This window comes from Mercenaria mercenaria, chromosome 15 (genome assembly GCF_021730395.1).
Source record: "Mercenaria mercenaria strain notata chromosome 15, MADL_Memer_1, whole genome shotgun sequence".
Classification (NCBI taxonomy): Eukaryota; Metazoa; Mollusca; class Bivalvia; order Venerida; family Veneridae; genus Mercenaria; species Mercenaria mercenaria.
Window position 1 is genome coordinate 43,377,322 of NC_069375.1, and position 19,850 is coordinate 43,397,171.

General features: G+C 35.5%; 1 protein-coding gene across 2 annotated transcripts; it reads left to right on the top strand.

Annotated features, from left to right (window-relative positions):
* The first annotated feature begins 5,534 nt into the window (after window positions 1-5,534).
* LOC123553049 (uncharacterized) lies at window positions 5,535-17,508 on the top strand. Of its 2 annotated transcripts, none has more exons than XM_045342810.2 (4): window positions 5,535-5,771; window positions 13,421-13,610; window positions 15,118-15,332; window positions 15,965-17,508. In XM_045342810.2, the coding sequence occupies exons 1-4, from the start codon at window positions 5,688-5,690 to the stop codon at window positions 16,160-16,162; spliced, it is 687 nt and encodes a 228-aa protein (XP_045198745.2). In that variant the 5' UTR covers window positions 5,535-5,687; the 3' UTR covers window positions 16,163-17,508. The 2 variants fall into 2 exon arrangements, with proteins under 2 accessions (XP_045198745.2, XP_045198739.2); XM_045342804.2 differs by having other exon boundaries at window positions 5,537-5,771; window positions 13,415-13,610.
* The last annotated feature ends 2,342 nt before the right edge of the window (window positions 17,509-19,850 follow it).

Sequence of the window (19,850 nt, forward strand, 5' to 3'; positions counted from 1 at the left end):
ACAAAGAAATAGATCAATATAACGAAACACCACTAAGTCCAGCAGCCTTGTAAGTATCAAGTAAATTTGAGATGCTCTTAGACTAACGAAACGGACCAAGGTTATCACCCCTTGGATAGGGTGCCTGCTTTTTTGGCAGTTTCTATAATATGCAGGCTCCATAACCTCATATCCCCTCTCTTTTATTAGATATATCCATTGTTTTCTGGTTTTGGGGCAAATCCATTATTTCATTATGGACTATCGCCACTTTCATGGAATTGCACTCTGTGTATCATTGAAGGTTCATTTCCGTATAAACACACTGGCCATAGCTTTATCAGATCAAGTGGTTCCAACGTTGTTTGAGCGGTGAATTTTACGCCGATCAGGTGGAGAAATATGGCCGATACTACAAATTTCCGGTATTGTAAGTATGATTTAAAGGAATTTCTACCCGTTAAATAACGAATCAAATGAAAACGATGGGTGCACCTGGAGCGCAAATGTGTCTATATTTTAGCACATGTGTCTATTTAGCTGAGATTTGTGCCGTTTATTCAAACACTTCTGTACAATCCGGCGGGGGAAGAAAATTTTTAACAGTTTTTGACAATATCGCCTCAAATATAGTGTTTATCGGGAGCAAGTAACTGTTAAAACACTTTTTATGTAAAGGGCTACCTCTTAAAACAAAGCGTGTGTATTTTCATAGAATTATTCAGGGTTGTTTCTGAACAATCGGCCGAAAACCTAATTCAACGCCGTTTCGAGTGGGTCGCTATGCAACGCAATCAAGTGGATTCCGTTCTGTGTCTTACTTGCGAAGTCTTATCTGTCTAAAAAACAATCATTAAAGCCTAACAATGAATAAATTTAGAGAGTTTTATATCATTATAATGATCCCGCCATTTCTAATATCTTGTACTAAATATATATAATACATTTTTATGTTCGCTTAACATTTAACATATTTTTGCGGTTATAGTCAAAAACATCAACACAAAAACATAAAGCAAGGGTGAACATCGAACAATATCATTAAGTAAATAATAGTTCGTAAAAACAAGAACCAGTTCAAGGACATTTATCTCCTCCACGAATGGTACTGAACAGCATGCCAAAAGCGGGTTGACTCTTTATGAGGATTGTTCAAATATGAATGCATCTGAGCACATAAAAATGTATCCTTGACAGATTTCAATGAAAATTTTATTTGGTCCCCTCGAAGTATTCACCTCCAACTGATTTGCAAATTTTCAGTCTTCTAATCCAATCCTTGAAACCTTTTTTGTAGTATTTTCTAGGTATACTATGAAGACACTGGAATATTGCAGAACCGAGGTGTTTGCGTTGCACAAAGTTTCGACCAGAAGCCTTGGGAACAAAAAGAAGTCACACGGGGCAAGGTCAGGCGAATATTGCTAGTCCGTTTATTTTCTTTCATTGGTGTCTGTATTTCATTTGTACATTTATACATTGATACCATACCCATTAAAATCCCTTTACTTTAACTGTGTTTATCGCTCGCTAAACATTGCCTACTCATGTATACTAATACAAAAATGGTTGGAAGAAGGTCAGCGTACGCCGTTGAAATACGGTCCTATATTAAGAATCGTTGTATGATCTTTAGTCTTGTTAAACTTCGAATTTACGGATTTGCCTTTAGGTACAGCAACCTGTATGGCAGGACCCTGAGTTGTGAAGAATATGGCATGCATTACCTTCTTGACACCCATGGTCCGCTTTGCAATGCATGGTCTTTTGCCAGACTTTGTTGCCCATATTTTGTTCCGAATCTTTAGTTTGGGCTCAAAAAAGTGAACCCATATCTATTCACCAGTGACGACATTGGCGAAAGATCGTGCATTTTAATTTGGAAACTGTTTAAGCAACAAGTTTGCGCATTGCACGCGTGCCTTTTTCTGCTTATCTGTCAACAGATGGGGAATCCATCTAGCACAGATCTTTCTCATTTTCAAATTACGTTTCAGAATTGTATGAGCTGCTCTTATGAGATGCCAACCTTACTAGCTATTTGCCTAGCGGTGTATCTTGCATCAGTAGCAACTATTTCTTTCACTCTAGCAACCATCTTGGCAGACGTTGCTGTTTTCGGCCGACGGCCATGTGGTGTATATCTGTTGAAACTAATCCACATTTGAATTTCTTAAACCAACGAATAACTGTCGAAAAAGATATTTCATTATGCCCATAAACAGAACATATTTCATCAAAAATGTCTTTACACCCTATGCCAAGAATACAACGATTCTTAATATAGGACCGTATTTCAACGGCGTACGCTGACCTTCTTCCAACATTTTTGTATTAGTATACACGAGTATATAGGCAATGTTTAGCGAGCGATAAACACAGCTAAAGTGAACGGATTTTAATGGGTGTGGTATCAATGTATAAATGTACAAATGAAATACAGACACCAATGAAAGAAAATAAACGGACTAGCAATACTAAGAGAGACGTGTTACAGTTGTACTATTTAACTGTCTCCAACAAAACTTTTTTTCATTGGTGTCTGTATTTCATTTGTATTTTCATTTTTAAACGGCGACCATAGAATTTTATTACATCGTTTCTGTTCTATGGAGGACAAATAAAATCTTGCCTTTTCCCTGGCCAATTTTAACGGTCTCTGTGATTTATCTCTCTGAAAATAAATGAACGTTCCACCAGGAATATGAATGAAAATATATACAAACAACTGATCAATACTTTTATCATGGACCGAACTTTATTTATTTTGTATGAACAACTTAAATGCACAACAAATCAGTAATGAAATCGCAATGTATTGGTTTTTAGGAACTAAAAGTAACCAACTGTAACTATACTGATTCAAAGAGCCAACCCGCTTTTGGTATGCAGTTCAGTACCACTCGTGGAGGAGATAGATATCCGTGAGCTGATTCTTGTTTTTACTATTAGTATTATTTACTTAATGATATTGTTCGATGTTCATCCTTGCTTTATGTTTATGTGTTGATGTTTTTTGACAATGTCCGCAAAAATATGTTAAATGTTAAGCGAGCATAAAACTATAAAAGTACAATATATTAGAAATGGCGGGATCATTATGATGATATAAAACTCTCCAAATTAATTTATTCATTGTTAGGCTTTGAAAATAATGACTGTTTTTAAGACGGATAAGACTTCGCAAGTAAGACACAGAACGGAATCCACTTGATTGCGTTGCATAGCGACCCACTCGAAACGGCGTTGCATTAGGTTTTCGGCCGATTGTTCAGAAACAACCCTGAATAATCTATAAAAATACACAAGCTTTGTTTTAAGAGGCAGCCCTTTACATAAAAAGTGTTTTAACAGTTACTTGCTCCCGATAAACACTATATTTGAGACGATATTGTCAAAAACTGTCAAAAATTTCCTTCCCCCGCCGGATTGTACAGAAGTGTTTGAATAAACGGCACAAATCTCAGCTAAATAGACACATGTGCTAAAATATAGACACATTTGCGCTCCAGGTGCACCCATCGTTTTCATTTGATTCGTTATTTAACAGGTAGAAATTCCTTTAAATCATACTTACAATTCCGGAAATTTGTAGTATCAGCCATATTTCTCCATCTGATCGGCGTAAAATTCACCGCTCAAACAACGTTGGAACCACTTGATCTGATAAAGCTATGGCCAGTGTGATAAATACATCTACCGGTGTCTCTTAAACTATATTTTGTTACTTGTAACATGTGTAAATGTTGAGTTCTGCTCAACACTGGGTTAAAGGGAGTGGACGGTAGCCTGCATTTCCACTACCACTCATGAACAAGCTCAGTCATACCCCGAGTCTGCAACATTTTGATTTATGTAGTGTTCGGCGTATTGTGGTTTTCCACTTTTTCTATTTTACCCCTTTACTAGCACTTACCTCTTCACTTAATAGCAAATTTGGTACAAATATTCATTAAAAGTTCTGCTATGATAGACTTCTCTTAAAAGAAAATTATTGACAAATATCCTGGATCCACGTTTGTTCAGCTATACAAATTTTGTTATATTGGTAATTGTATAATTGAAAGGTTTAATTCCACGGGTCATGCAAAAGTGCTTCCCTTTTTGATAAAAACAGCCACTCTTCAGCATTTATCAAATGTTTTAGGTACAACGGCTTCATTAGATGGAAACAACAATTTAAGAAGGCAACACAAAATAAACATAGGTTCATTAATATCATTTATGGGTACATTTTGTCTTGTTTATTTCTCATCAGTACTAATTAATGCCCTATCTGTTACCACTTTGTTAAACATTCTCAAATGAAGAATGCATTAAATTCTATATGTATTTACTTAGTTATTCCTATATCATTTTTTTTTACTTTTAAATTTATTCCTTAAAATCCTTTACTTTAATGACAATGTATACATTGTTTTGAAATGATCGCTACGCTCTCTCCTTTCAGCTTTCTTAGTTACGAAGAATATTCAAAATATGCCCTAACCTGTACATAAAACTCGCAAGAAAATACATCTAACCTAAAATTGTACTCAGTCTGGACGGAATGTTTGGGTTCACATTTCGACTTGTTTATCAGCGTCAGTGTCATTTTCATGATTGAGGTTGCATAGGAAGGTACGACTAAACATATACCATGTGAATTCTCTTACTGAGAATGCATACTGGATCCCAAATGACCCGGAAATGCAACAATTTACTGTTATACTGAATCAACTTCCTTATCTGATAAAAAATTACAGGAAACAATACAACAGGAATCAGCTACATGTGCATAGCTAAATGAAACCATCCTTGCATTTAACCATGAAGTAAACAAGATAAGAAATTAAGTTGATATGATGTTTATATTTCATTCTTAGCTTACAGATACAACGTAGAAGTATCACAATGAACAAGAAAAAAAAAACACAACAGAACAACAACAGCAAAAAAAAAAAAAAACAAAAAACAAAAAAAAAAAAAAAAAAAAAAAAAAAGAAAAAAGAAAAAAAACAATTTAAGTAAAGATATAACTAATTTAATGTGGAAAACAAGCAAATAAGAAACGTATTTTATATAAGGAACGAGACAGGAACTATTTATGTTTTATCACAATTAATGGTTACGTTGGAATGTAAAGGTGCACTCTAAAAACAGAAAAGATAAAAACAAAGGCGTAGTAAAAATCACGGTTTTTCGGTCCGCAAAAGATTTTTGCCTTTTAATTAATAATTAAGCGCGACGTAGATATAACATTTATAACCAGAAAAAAATCCAGTATGTTTAAATTGTACACCAACGTAAATAGACAATAGATTCACAACACATAATAGTGTCACTGGAAGAGTGGAAAGCTAATTGTTCGAGACCAATGTCAGTAATTCCCCTTTTATACACTCGCAATAATGTTATACTAAGATTTTCTTACCATACATAAGTTATAGATTTACTGTATCAGTTTCAACTCACTCCTCCGCTTCTCCGATATGCAAATTAGGTTAACTTGTTTCCGACCTTCACGTGACTTATCATTAGTCACAAGTAATTTACTACAGTATAAAAGATTACGATCGTACATTGTCAGTTAATTAACTTTCTGAATTAATAGGTTCACCATAGAATAATATCATCTAGTTAATCTATATAACATTCTAACATATTAGCAAATTAATTCATAAATTATTCTGTGTAATTCGTCTCTTACAAATATTAACAGAACAAAAATGGAAGGCTATTCAGTAATGTTGATATTGTCTTGTATTTTATTAAGCGTGTATGGCGTATTTTCGGCACCTTGGACTCAACCGGTGAGTACCCTTTCCATATTTTTCTGTTATAGAGAATGTCACAAAAAATAACTATAATTTTTAAACTGTGTAGTTCCCTATGATTTAATTTGATTTCGTATGACTTTAAACATATGTTAAATCACGACGCACTCGATTATTTATTTATTTACTTTTTTTTCATTTACTGACTTTTAAGCATTTTAGTTTAAACATGTTTTTCTCATATCACTATATAAAATGAACAAGGAAATAAGAAATGGCACTATATTTCAATAAGAAGTTGATACAGGAGCCTTAGTTTCTTTGAATATTAAAAATCGCTTCAATTACTAATGTAACAAAGGCGTAAAAAAATTGTTTGTTTCCGGTATCCCAACCTACCTTAAATGTTTGGCTCGACCCTAAATGTTTTTATGGCCTTGGAGAATATTTTTTCAACTTTTAAACAAAATTTGCAATACTGTAGGGGCTTTTTTATGCTTTAAATATTGTCAGTGATGTTAGAAATCAACTTACTTATGCTCTAAAGGCATAAACTCCTTTTTTGTATTCATTTTTTGACATAAAAATAATCTCCGAAAAGTCTCACTTAATTAAAATAAAATTAAATAAATAAATAAAAAAAATCCGACCCACCCTATTTATTTTTTAGCATATTACCGGAAACAAAGATTTTTAGGCCTAATTTATAACAATTACTTAGGGACTTTCATGATGACGTACGGTATTTTACAATATTGGTATGAAAATTGTTTGAAATTGATTTCTTGTTAAGCTGATTTTATATATTCACACTCTTCCATTAATATCAAATTAAATAGCGCATGTATAGAATGGTGCATTTTTTCATACGTATGGTGACGTACGCAAATATCTTGTTTTGAAACTTTGAAAGGAATTTATTTTAAAATATTTTGTTTTTTATTAAAACCCTATAGATTTTACGGCACAATAATTTATCATATTATACTGTAACCCACAGACAGGTTAGAATGTAATATAAGCAGACTATTAGCAGACTAGAGAGATGATATTTTCATGATAATTGTCGTAGACATTGTTGCTATGCAGATTGGCGTCCGTCACGATTTTGCATACATTAACCACACTCACGTGAAGCTGATGTTCCCGTGCCATACACTAAAACTGCCCGAAGTATATAGACTAGCATTTCAGTTGAAGTCATAAGGGCAAATAAAGATTTGTTTCAGATTCTTAGAAATTTAAGATCACGGAACTAGGCGAGAATTTGACGTTACAGGATAACGGCAGCGTAATCAAGAAATATTACGGTCCTTATTAAATACAAGAATACTCAACCATTGGAAACGCCAACAATCTGTAAATAGGTCCTTTGGCGGTACAGAACGGAACCAAACAGGATAATAGCAGACTCAGTTTGACTGAGCCTGTTCAAGGTCTGTTCATAGAGGTTAAAGAAATGTAATGTGCAATACTCCCCACTCGCCACTCACGTCAACTTTAGATGAATTCTTATTATAATAGTAAAAAGACCCCAAAGTAGAAAAAAAAATATAACAACACTAACTTCTAGTACAAGGGTACTTTTTACGACCGCCACACGGCACTCCAGACCTAAATTTCGGCAGATAACTAGTATTCACATTGTTACTGCAAGGACACCTACACGTTTTAATTGTTAAAATGTAATTCGGAAATACAAAATTTTCAAACGAGATAGTAATCAAAAGAGAACGACTTTGATGAAATCTTGGCAAACGTTATCTTAAAATTTACACATTGCGTTCATAATTAGCATAGGAAATGTCGATTAATTTAAAGTAGGCCACAGTGACCATAATTTAGATCTCAGTTAAAGAAGTAATTAGATCGGTTCAAGAAAGATGAGACCCAAATACATGTTTGAAAATACACATGTATGAACTATTACATCAAAGTATGTATGTAAACATACAATTAGCATGTCTGTGCATTACCAGTACTATGCCCCAACGATAACTTGATATTTACAAACATGACTATAAATAAATTAAAATGGAACATAGGGAATTCAATATTTTTCTAACATGTTACAATCTAAATATTTCTATATTTTGTACCAATGACAAATTAGCTCAGGGGTAAAGCATACTGTCCATGTTCAACAGATCTTTTGCCGTGTGAGTTCGAAACTCAACATCGACAGTCAATTTTTATTTAATTCCTTCATGAGCTCTGTGACAACACGACAGAGAGGTATCTAAAGGCGACATTGGAGATCAGAATAGTTTAGTATATATAAAAGATGATGTTGATTAAATGCATGTACTTTAGCCATGCAAACTCTGAAGATACTAAATGTGTTATATAAAGTCATATATACAAAAACAAACCATCAAAGAAAGAAACAAAAATACGGAAGCAAAATGAAACGAATAGGAAAAAGCAAAAATGAAAACTAATAGGAAAAACAAACAAAACAAACTGAAAAAAAACCCTCATCAGGTTTTGAACCACACAACGATTCGCTTATATCCAATTCTTGTCTGCATTTTACCCAACTGAGCTATGTTGCCACATACTAAGTGGATATTTAAAATGGAAGAAATACTAATATTTGCTTGTCAAGTAATGTGCATGCATTATGAATTGCTATTTCATCAGTTATCATGAATTAGACTCGTCCTCGCGTTTCGGCGGGAATCACGTTATCATTGGGGATTAGTACTGTGTATTAGGTTTTAAAAGGTAATTATCTAATACATGTATGCGTAGCACAGTATAAATTTCTCTGCCACTAAAAATGAGTTTTTTTTTTAAATAACAGATGACTTTAATAACTGACATTTAATGGTAATTGTAGCTGGTTAAAATATTTAAGTTGTCATTTGATCAGAACTTTCTGCATTTAAAATTAGTATCTAAAAATGAATGTGAAAAATGCGCATTGGATATCTTTAACTGAAATTGGGAAAATACGTTACCTGTTAAATCACCCTAATCTTCAAAACCTAACAAAGAACAGAAATTGGGAAAATGCTTTTACCTGTTAACCCACTCACAAAGACCTGAAACTGAAAAATGCGTTGCCTGTTAACTCACCCAAACCTCTAAAAGCTGACAAAGAACTGAAATTGGGAAAACGCGTTGCCTGTTAACTCACCATATCCACTACAAGCTGATGAAGAACCGAAATCGGGCAATGTTTTGCCTGTCATTTCGACCGATCCTCAAACCTTTGACGTAAATGATCAGAAATATGCTTTATCTGTTACCTCAACCCACACTTCAGCAAATAGGGAATGTGCGTTATCTGTCACCTCAACCCGCACTTCAGCAAATAGGGAATGTGCGTTATCTGTCACCTCAACCCGCACTTCAGCAAATAGGGAATGTGCGTTATCTGTCACCTCAACCCGCACTTCATCAAATAGGGAATGTGCGTTATCTGTCACCTCAACCCGCACTTCAGCAAATAGGGAATGTGCGTTATCTGTCACCTCAACCCGCACTTCAGCAAATAGGGATGTGCGTTAGCTGTCACCTCAACCCGGACTTCAGCAAATAGGGAATGTGCGTTATCTGTCATCTCAACCCACACTTCATCAAATAGGGAATGTGCGTTATCTGTCACCTCAACCCGCACTTCAGCAAATAGAGAATGTGCGTTACCTACTCTGATTATTTTTGTTTCAACTTGCACCAAAGTAAGGAAACATAATAATAATAATAATAATAATAATAATAATAACTTGAGTATTTGGCTTTCAACCACTTTGACCCTTTAACATACAGAGTAAAACATATGAATTTGCGATAAAAATCACTTACAACAAATTCTAGCCATGAAAGTATACACAAGCAAATTCTGTTAACATACGCAAAACTCTATGGTATAAGGCTCATAGAAATAAAGACAGTTAAACAATGACTGACTAATATAACTTCCAAAAGAAATGTTACACATAAATATCTCGTATATACCTAATTGATGGCAATACATGACTTTGTGACTTTATGCTGGATTTGGTAGGATAGTCCTTTCACTATTATCGTGGCTAGAGGTGGATGACATCGAAGGATGCGTCGTTGTAACCAGTCCAACACTTACTCGATTCCTGCCAAAGGTATTCCGTAATGCTAGTCAATCCATAAAATCGTTGTTGTTATGATTAAAGAAGTTTGTGATGTACCGTGCCATGTGTGGCCAATCTTTGTTCTTTGAAGAATGACCTTCTTGCAGGACGGCATCTATTAAAAAGCACGATCGCAGGACGACGCTTGTCATCGATGAAATTGTGATCATTTACATTTATGTCTGGAATCACAAGATCTGACTTTCGAATCACTTCCATCGTTACCTAATACATCAATCAGCAGCGTCCACCCTGTCGACGCTCCAATCCTCAAATACAAAGAGCAGCGTCTGTCGGTCTCGGTCACAAACATATCCCAAAATATCCCACGACGACCTAATGTATTGTTTTCAAATGTGATGACTTTACAGTTCCGGTACATTTTTAATTACCATTCTGTTGTTCGCGGAAACGGTAAACATGTTTTAAATATCCATAACCAGGGTCCAGAAATCAACAACACTGCCAAAAACACAAACTGAAGGTTTTTAAACGATTGTTTTATCTCTTGTTATTACAAACCTGAAAGTACAAATATATTTTTTTCGTATAACTGAAAAAATAGGTCAACAGGAGCATAATTTCAAGAATGATAACTTTATATTCGAGTTATTTCGAGTACGGACACATTTTGAGTACGGATGAGTTAGAACGTAGTGACAAGCTTTCAAACTATTTATATAACTTCTCCGAAAATTAGAGAAAACATACCGACTGATAAGCCCTACTTACCAGAATCATAAATATGATTCCTAAAAACAAACAATCGCACAAGTTACACGCGATTCTTAAACATGCACATCTACAAAAACTGAAACGACGCTGAGTTCTAAAAAGGGGGTAAACAAGGGAGAAGCGAGTACGAACATTGTTGGGAGCTGTGCATTTGGCGTTGGTAACTGATACAGCAAACCATTCAATGGTTTAGATTGCATCTTTTATGCTACAAAAATAGAATATTATGGAAGAAACAAGAGGCATATACCAGATGTCAATCTGCGGAGAAATACATAAATATCCCTGGGAAAGCATTTCAAAAATAAAAATCATGTGTTAACAGCTCGTGAATTGCCTTGTTTGCACACGAATTTTCTCCCGTTAATACATGGGCGGATCCAGTGAAAAAAGTAGTGTTATATTTGACACTAATGTAATAAAAACGTGTCTGGGAATGGAGTCTAACCTTTTGCCAGCAGTTTTTGAGAGGCATAGGCCTACTAAATTGATGTATATTGGTAGTAAATTATTTATATTGATTAGAAAAGAAAACGAAGCACTAAAATGTTCTCAGTTCCAGTAGTGTAGTGAGTAAGTAACTTAGACGTGACGTTATGATATAGTCGTCCTGGCGTTGTGTCATCATCTTTATCTTATTGTAGACTTATCTTATTGTAGACCTACCAGTTGGAGAAGTCTACAAATTCACAGTATTCTCGGAATATGGCTATCTAACGCTCAGATAAAGCGCGCTCTGACATTTTAGCATCCAGCATGCTTATTACGCGACGAGGCTTATTTTCAGAAAGACGTGTCAATAAATAGAACTAAACTTAAATATACTGCGGTTTTATCAGTTTGAAATCTACTAAATATGAAAGTATAATAAAACACTTGCTAGAAATGTCTGCATGAGGAAATCATGATATTTCGCCTGGCTGATATCGATGTAAAGTGTATTGAGAGAAACAAAGAATAGACACACATTAAGCAATAGACGGGACTACTGGGAAGGGGAATAACAGATGTTTACTGCAAACGATACGGTGGCTTGTTGTTGCTAGACAATGAAGCGGTCAAGATAGCTAACAACAAAAATGTGCGCAACCTCCCAGTACACTTCCGCTCCAAAAACCGATGTAAAACAAGATAAGCATAGCAAAAGTCCCTTCTAGGGCACATCTATATAAATATATAATGATCATCTTGTAAAATTTGGGTTGCAATGTCTGTTTAAAGTATTGGTCATCAGTGTGCGGAACTCCAGAATCGGACACAAGGACAAGACCATTCTACCATATTGACATTCCGTATCCTCCCGTTTAATCAGGGTGTCAGTGGCGCAGTGGTTAGCAGTTTGGACTACGCCAGCGATCCGCGTTCGATAACCGGACCCGGATCGATTCCCTGCTGCGGCTGATATCCCGACTAGTGTTCAGTACTGGGTGATTTACTTTAATTTGGTACTGTTTCCAACGGTATCGGTCTAGACTGGATGCTAGGGAGGTAAATGACGCCTGCCGTGAGCTCGGCTGGAAATAAGTTGTTCCATCCATTCCAGGTGAGGACTTTAGTCGGGAAGAAACTTTGCTTACTTTTTAAGCGCACCTGGGGGCGTTACATTTTGCACCAAGAGTGCGTTTATTTCTGTATCAAAATACAAAAAAAACCAACAACAAAAAACCACTAAAATTTAAAGAAAAGAACTATGTTGTTTTATACTGCCTAAAATGTCCAGTAGGTATTTATGCTAACATAAATTGTTAAATCCAACACCCAAGTAAATACGTTACCACTTTCAGTGGAGTAAATACGGCAATAAGAGTACTGGCTATACACATTTGACCCGGTCAATCCAATTCCACATGTTGCCTGAATTTGTTGCATATAATTAGAGGGTCGCAATGGGATTTGTTTTCACATATCGGACCATGCATTCGAAGGAAACGATAATATTTATTTTGTTGTTTACATGTAAATTTGCTGATATATGTCTATCTGTTTGTACACATGTTATGCTCTTCAAGAATGGAGGAAATAAAAGAATCAATCAATCATCCTATGTTATCAGTGGAACGCGTTAAGTCAGAGTCGCCTCAATTAGGAAATAATATGTTTAACGTCAGAGATTATTTCTAAGGTCACGGAGTTTGATTGGCCAGCTCGTAATGACAACAGATTTCGAGGTCACTTGCTCAGTCGAGTGTGTCTTACCGGCCCTAAGTATTCCTTCTCAAGAGAAGGAACAATAAATCATTTCATACGGTGTCCCATTAGGGCCATCGCCCGATATTTTGAGCTTGAAACAACGAAAGAACGATACTGTTGGAAAGTCGAAATAACAACCACGATGACGACGAAACTACGAGAGTACTTTCATCACCATACTTTCGACTTTTCACCATGATAATTATTTCGACATTTCAGCATCGCGATTTCGTTATTTCGACTTATCGCAATCGTAGTTTTCACCATCGTACTTTCGACTTTAAACCATCGTAATATCGCGTTACTGTTACGTATGCAAAGCATTATGTAACAGGAACGCAATACTACGATGAAAAAGTCGGACGTACAATTATAATGAACAGTCAAAACTACGATGTTGAAAAGTCAAAACAACGAAGCGATGATGTGAAACATTGAATGTACGATGATTAAATTACGAAATAATTTTGACTTTTCACCATCATAGTTTCATTAATTCGACTTTTCACCAGCGTAGTTTCGTGTTTTCATCATCGTGGTGTCGACTTTTCACGCTATATAGTAGTATCGTTATTTTGACTTTTCAGTCAGCAGTTGTATGTTTTCTTTCCTGTCTAATTAATAGCATTTTTTTTTCAGTTGCAGAAAGGTCCCATTTGCACATCACACAGTGGACTATGTGACGTCACATTTGAAATAAGCGAAAATGATCCTCTTGCAGGCCAGATGAAATACAAGTCTTCGTCGCAGATATGTGACTGTCCGGGACAAACCAAGTGCCCGGTCAATACAACCGACTTGTCACGTGTTTTCTTTCAGGAAATGTCTTCACCAGGTAACATGTACTTGTAAAATGCAATGCAATATTTGTCTCACAACCCATTCCATTCTTCTACCGTTACGACTGTAGAGTTTTAATAAAATACAACTCATTCATAACCTACATCATTTTACAACGATTGCTGGAGTGGTAATATGATATTTTCTACTTTTCAAAAAAAAAAAAAAATGATTCGTCGAAAACCACATAGAAAAATGGTTTCCATTAAAACATTAGTCATTTATGACACCAAAAAATTTAAAAATTTCAATATTGGCATAATATCTTGGTATATTTATATAAAACTCTCAGTACGTTTTCATGAAATCAACATTTTATGAGATTTTGAAAGACATAATTATGTTTTAAGGTGCTAAATTTTTGTAATGTTTTAGCAACAAAGTTTACATTATAAGAACATCAAACGGTCCTACTATCTTATGAAATCCTAATTTTGCACAAGGTAGACCAAAAACACTTGAAATCCTTACTTGAAAAATGGTAATGGAGAATTAACGCGTGTGTTGATAGGTTTAAATAGTACTATTTAGTTTGGAGGCAGTAAGCAGTTTTCAGAGTTTCTCGGCCTAGAATCGCCTACCCAACTTTCAAAACCTCACACAAAAGTCTGTAACAACACACCTGAAATAAAGATATTGCAACATTAACATGACTGTATGTCCATCGTTACAAACCATCTGAATACATCCCTAATATCTAGTTTTCTGTTTACAAGACCTGAATTTTGTGCTCTCCCGGTCGTGGAAACTGATGACGAAAAAAGCTAAATTTGCCAATTTTAAAATCGCTGTAGAAAATTCCCTGCAAATGATAGCCCCAACTGCTACACGGTTTCATACTCCGGTGACACTGTAAAATCTGAAAATAAGCTCAGATATATGTGCCATTCCGTAAATTGCCTCTTATTTTGAAGTTTGACCCTGGCCAGTTCGACACTAGCAACTGAAAACTGTTTACTGCCTCCTTTACAAATTTTCAGCAATTTTCCTTGTCTATACATTGAAAACAAATAAATGTCCAGTGCTTGCATTGATAATATCTTGCTACTTAATAACTGACTTTTAGTGCACACATACAGTTTTTTAAATTGATTTTTTTTCTAATAATTTCATGTTTTTGCTATAGAAATGGAGTGCACTTATGTGCAGATACTTTGCATGGAATGAAATAGTTACGTACTAAGGTCAAGATATAAAAATTGTATATTACTTTTAGCTACAGTAACTGCAGATCTTAACTGCATTATAACAATTCGAATAACTTAATGATTGGTCATTATATCAACAATGACTCAACCCCGTCATTTTTAAAAAGCCGGTTTGACTGGTTGGAACTGTTCCATCTGAACCGTCTCCATATCATAAGGAGGGTATAAGTCTAAAGTAATCTAAATACAGCAAGTAAATGCTGCCCATGTATATGTTGTAATATTTCACATCAATACCTGTGTTGCCAATTTCATTTTCTTTTATTATGTATAATTGTATGTATATTTGCACAGGTCAGACAATAACAACGAGGTTAAGTTATTGTGACAGAAAGTCATTTCCGGTTCGGGATTGCAACCAGAACGAAGTTGCAATGACGTTGCGGGGTCTTGGACCAGTTATCGCCGATATCGTAGGTGACGTGATATGTAGATGTTCAGGTCCGCTTGTATTGCACAGAGCCATGCCTGATGGAATTTATTCTATCAGAGAATATACATGCGGAAAGGTAAAAACATATTTATCATCAATAATAATAAAAATAATATTATTATCAGTATTATTATTCAACATTCTAGTCCGCCCGCCTTGCTCAACAGGGAAAGAGCAGATCTACGGATCACGAGTTCGGTCCCCTGGCGAGGCGTGACGATTAATAAAAGACATTGTGTTTGTAACCATTCTACTTTCCCCTCTATTTTGCGGAGAATAGGTTAGTACTGGTACAGAATCAAGGACAACTTGTTAAGATTAACTACCCGCCGTTACACAACTGAAATTCATTTAAGTTATGGCACTATGGCACTCTTCAAATATGTTTAGAGATTAAGTGCTTAACAGAATGCATGTCAAAACTTGACACAAGCAATGCCAAAAATCGGATAAGAACAGTCACGTGCAAAGAACGATACCCTTTATTTTGTAACCCGGAGCAGTTTAAGTTTGGACGCGTACGCCACTGAAAATATGTGCAGAAAACATGTAGACATTGTAAGACTGATAATAACTAATGCTTGAAGAACATTTTGGCTGTGTAAAGATTAAAAAATACCCATTAATCTTGAAAATACCTATTCCATATTTTGAACGTATTTTCTGTATTGAAACAAAGCCTCAGAACGTGTGATTTATTTCTTTCAGCCGACCTGCAACGTCAACAGCAGTAAGCCACCTGTGTGTGAACGTGTCTCCCACATACTGTCTATGTTTGGCTTCAGCACGGAATCAGAATTACCCTGCCAATGTCCAGACGGATTCATTTGTAACACTGACAATCCAACAATGTTGAGCTCCATGTTTGAAACCCCTACAGAGTTCCACTGTGAACTGGCACAGTAAACATTTATGAAAAATGTTTGAACAACGCAAACATAATTTTGTTGCAGTTTATCTTCACCTGAACCAATAGTTCAGGCTGGTTTGATGGTATACGTAGATGACTGGTTCCGGATCTACATTTATTCGGTCACACATTCGCTGTTAACTCTCTAGAGGTCAAAACTTTAGACCAGTGTTCATGAAATGTTTGGTCAGAATGCTTGCCTGAATAGATCATCAAGCTAATTTCATGCTGAGTGGTCTTGGATTATAACTTATTAAGACACTAGAACAGAAAAATAAAACAAACTATCTTAACTCTACATATTACATTTTACCTGATCATCGGAAAGCTTTCCTATGTTTGTATATAAGTTAGTGTGAGTTGAAAATAACGTCACGTGATCAAATCATACAGAAACATGCTAAAACTTATTCGTGATAAACGTGAAAACTGATCCAATTTTTCGTCTATTTAATTACTTAGACTGAACTGTCTATGGTAAAAGAAACAAGGTTGCCAGCTTGAAGCATCCGTGCAGTCTGATTATAGTCTACACTGTTCGCCATTCAGTCAGTATCTTTTTGGTAAACACCCTTTTTAACAGTTAATGATACTGTCCAAGTTAAAAGACGGTCAGGTTCACTGTAGAAATTTAGCAGGGTAAGGGTTAAAACCGAATTATATTTTATTTGCCTGACAGGAAATCTTGCCTGAATGTTTACCTCGAGTACGAAGTGAAAAATGGATTTGCTGATATTTTTCTATGCTTCACACTTTAAATTTTTGAAAATCGAGTTACAGCCTTGTTGCACTGAGCCATCGCAAAACTATTTTTATGTTGAAACTTATATAACGTTTTAGTATATATTATTTTAGAAATCGCAAGCGGTGGTGGGGGTGGGGGTGGGGGTGGGGGTGGGGGAGTCTAATGAGAAAACTTTAAATAAAGTAAACTAAAACAATCGCTAAGAAATAAAGTTTCATCGAATTATATTGCAATTTGTGTATGTTTATCAGTGGCCGTACTGTTGAAAGTTTCGTAGGAAGTAAATAATAACAGAATGAAGTAAAACGATATGATTTACAATTATCCATATTCGTTCAGTTTTACAAATTTAAACTTTTTATGTTACAGGCAGGGCGTTATGTGGTCTGATGAGAAACAAATTATAACATTGTTCAAAGATAAAATATACACAGAGATAATACTATCCACATAAAAGCTAAATTGACCCCTTAAACAGAATCATGATCAGTTTACTTTTTTGAATATAAGGAACGTATTTTATTTTGTGTTTCCTCTTCATATTATTGTTGCTATCTAATGAACCCATTGTATCCAATAAAATTGATAAACTTTGAAGACTATTTGTTTTTATAAAAAGAGAGAAAATTTGCATGACCCATGGAATAAAACCTGTCATTTATGCAATTACCAATATACCTTGCTGCCAATAACAAAATTTGTAAAACTGTATTGTACAAACATAGACATTTACGTTGGTCAATAATATGAAAAGTGCCTAATACATGTACCAACACTCCAACGCAGTGATCTCCCTTACCGCTTCGCCACTCATTGAGGTAGCAGGGTACACTTTCGAATTTTGGCCCCCGTCAATATTTGTTATAAAGAGAACATCGTGATTTTGGATGTCTGTAAATTAAGGTGAGAGATAATGATTATTAATTCTTTAGAAAATTTATACAGCCGATACATGTAAAATTCTGATGTCAGTTGGAAAACTAACTGCTGGTAGCTTTGTGTGATCAATGAGACACCATTTCGCGGACAAATTCAATTCACGGAAGGATTCTGTGCTTGTTGATTGATACTCAGGAACATTTTCGTATTTTCCGAAAAAACGAGCTGGATGGGCCCCCATTCCGTTTATGTCCTGACGTTCAGTAAGGACTATTAAATTAAATGCAATAAAACTGGACAGTGTTCTTGCAGCGGGATCATTGTAGACTGTTCAAAAGGTGCAAAATTGATGATTTTGGCACGCTATTTTTCATGGATGATGTAAACCTTTCGCTTTGATAACTTTCTTTATTCTTGTATGAGAATCCTGATCTTGCCATTAATTAAAAGCACAAAACATGCACGCAATTTATAAAATAGCCACCAAAATTTTGCTCATTGGGGAAGTGCAATATTGCGACTCGCTACATGTAAGACCGTCCGTGCCCAAAATTTTCGCATCTAAGTGTACCTTGCTACCTTAAGGAAAATCTGGCAAAATTAAATTTTGAAAGAACTCTTAAATTTGTGCGGTTTCAAATAGTTTAGAACCTCTTCTTCGATATTCTAAACTTTCTGGGCACTTAAAACGCTACCTGACGGCACAGCAGCTCAAAAATGTTACGGTGAGGACACATATAAGCATAAAAGTCAATATACACGCATACGACTTTTTTGGATTCTAGCTCCAGTAACAAGGTTTTGATACAGTAAAAACATCATTTTTATCGTTATTAACCCACACAGCGCATATTTGGCCCACCGGCTATGCAGTTCGTCAATCAGGGGGATGGTCGGACGGTGGGGACCACATGAAATAAGAAAATAAGGGGTGGAGACATTTTATTTTCGCAAAATGGTGCAGAATTGCCCTTATATCATTCCTAATGACAAAATACGTTAAATCATGTCAGAAAATGGTAAAAACGGATGTATTGTACGTTCTTTGTCTCGTAGCGACGATTTGTAAATTTTGGCTAAATTTGTGCATTAAGGGTGGGCAAGTTTAGAGTCTCTCATACAGACTTCTTTTCATGCTATTGAAAACATTTTTATTTGGTTGAATTGGCGAAAGACATATAAAAGTTCAGAACAAGTAAAACCCTCTTTTGTTCATTAACTGAAAACTCTTAAGGTAGCAGGGTACACTTTCGAATTTTGGCCCCCGTCAATATTTGTTATAAAGAGAACATCGTGATTTTGGATGTCTGTAAATTAAGGTGAGAGATAATGATTATTAATTCTTTAGAAAATTTATACAGCCGATACATGTAAAATTCTGATGTCAGTTGGAAAACTAACTGCTGGTAGCTTTGTATGATCAATGAGACACCATTTCGCGGAAAAATTCAATTCACGGAAGGATTCTGTGCTTGTTGATTGATATTCAGGAACATTTTCGTATTTTCCGAAAAAACGAGCTGGATGGGCCCCCATTCCGTTTATGTCCTGACGTTCAGTAAGGACTATTAAATTAAGAAATGCAATAAAATTGAACAGTGTTCTTGCAGCGGGATCATTGTAGACTGTTCAAAAGGTGCAACGTTGATGATTTTGGCACGCTATTTTTCATGGATGATGTAAACCTTTCGCTTTGATAACTTTCTTTATTCTTGTATGAGAGTCCTGATCTTGCCATTAATTAAAAGCACACAACATGCACGCAATTTATAAAATAGCCACCCAAATTTTGCTCATAGGGGAAGTGCAATATTGCGACTCGCTACATGTAGGCCTAAGACCGTCCGTGCCCAAAATTTTCGCATCTAAGTGTACCTTGCTACCTTGAGCGAAGCGGCAAGGGAGATCACTGCGTTGGAGTTTGAAGCGGAAAGAATGGACAACAATTGTGAATATATACCGAGAACAAGGCAAACAGTGAAAATTGCAGACTCGGTTTGATTGAGTCTGTTCATGAGCAGTAATGGAAAATGCAACACTGCCCACGCCCCTAGCACCGG

Coding starts and splice junctions, on each gene's coding strand:
- LOC123553049 (XM_045342804.2), top strand. CDS start 5,688: ATGGAAGGCTATTCAGTAATGTTGATATTGTCTTGTATTTTATTAAGC. Junction 5,772..13,414: donor CGGCACCTTGGACTCAACCG/GTGAGTACCCTT, acceptor TTTTTTTTTCAG/TTGCAGAAAGGTCCCATTTG. Junction 13,611..15,117: donor TCAGGAAATGTCTTCACCAG/GTAACATGTACT, acceptor ATATTTGCACAG/GTCAGACAATAACAACGAGG.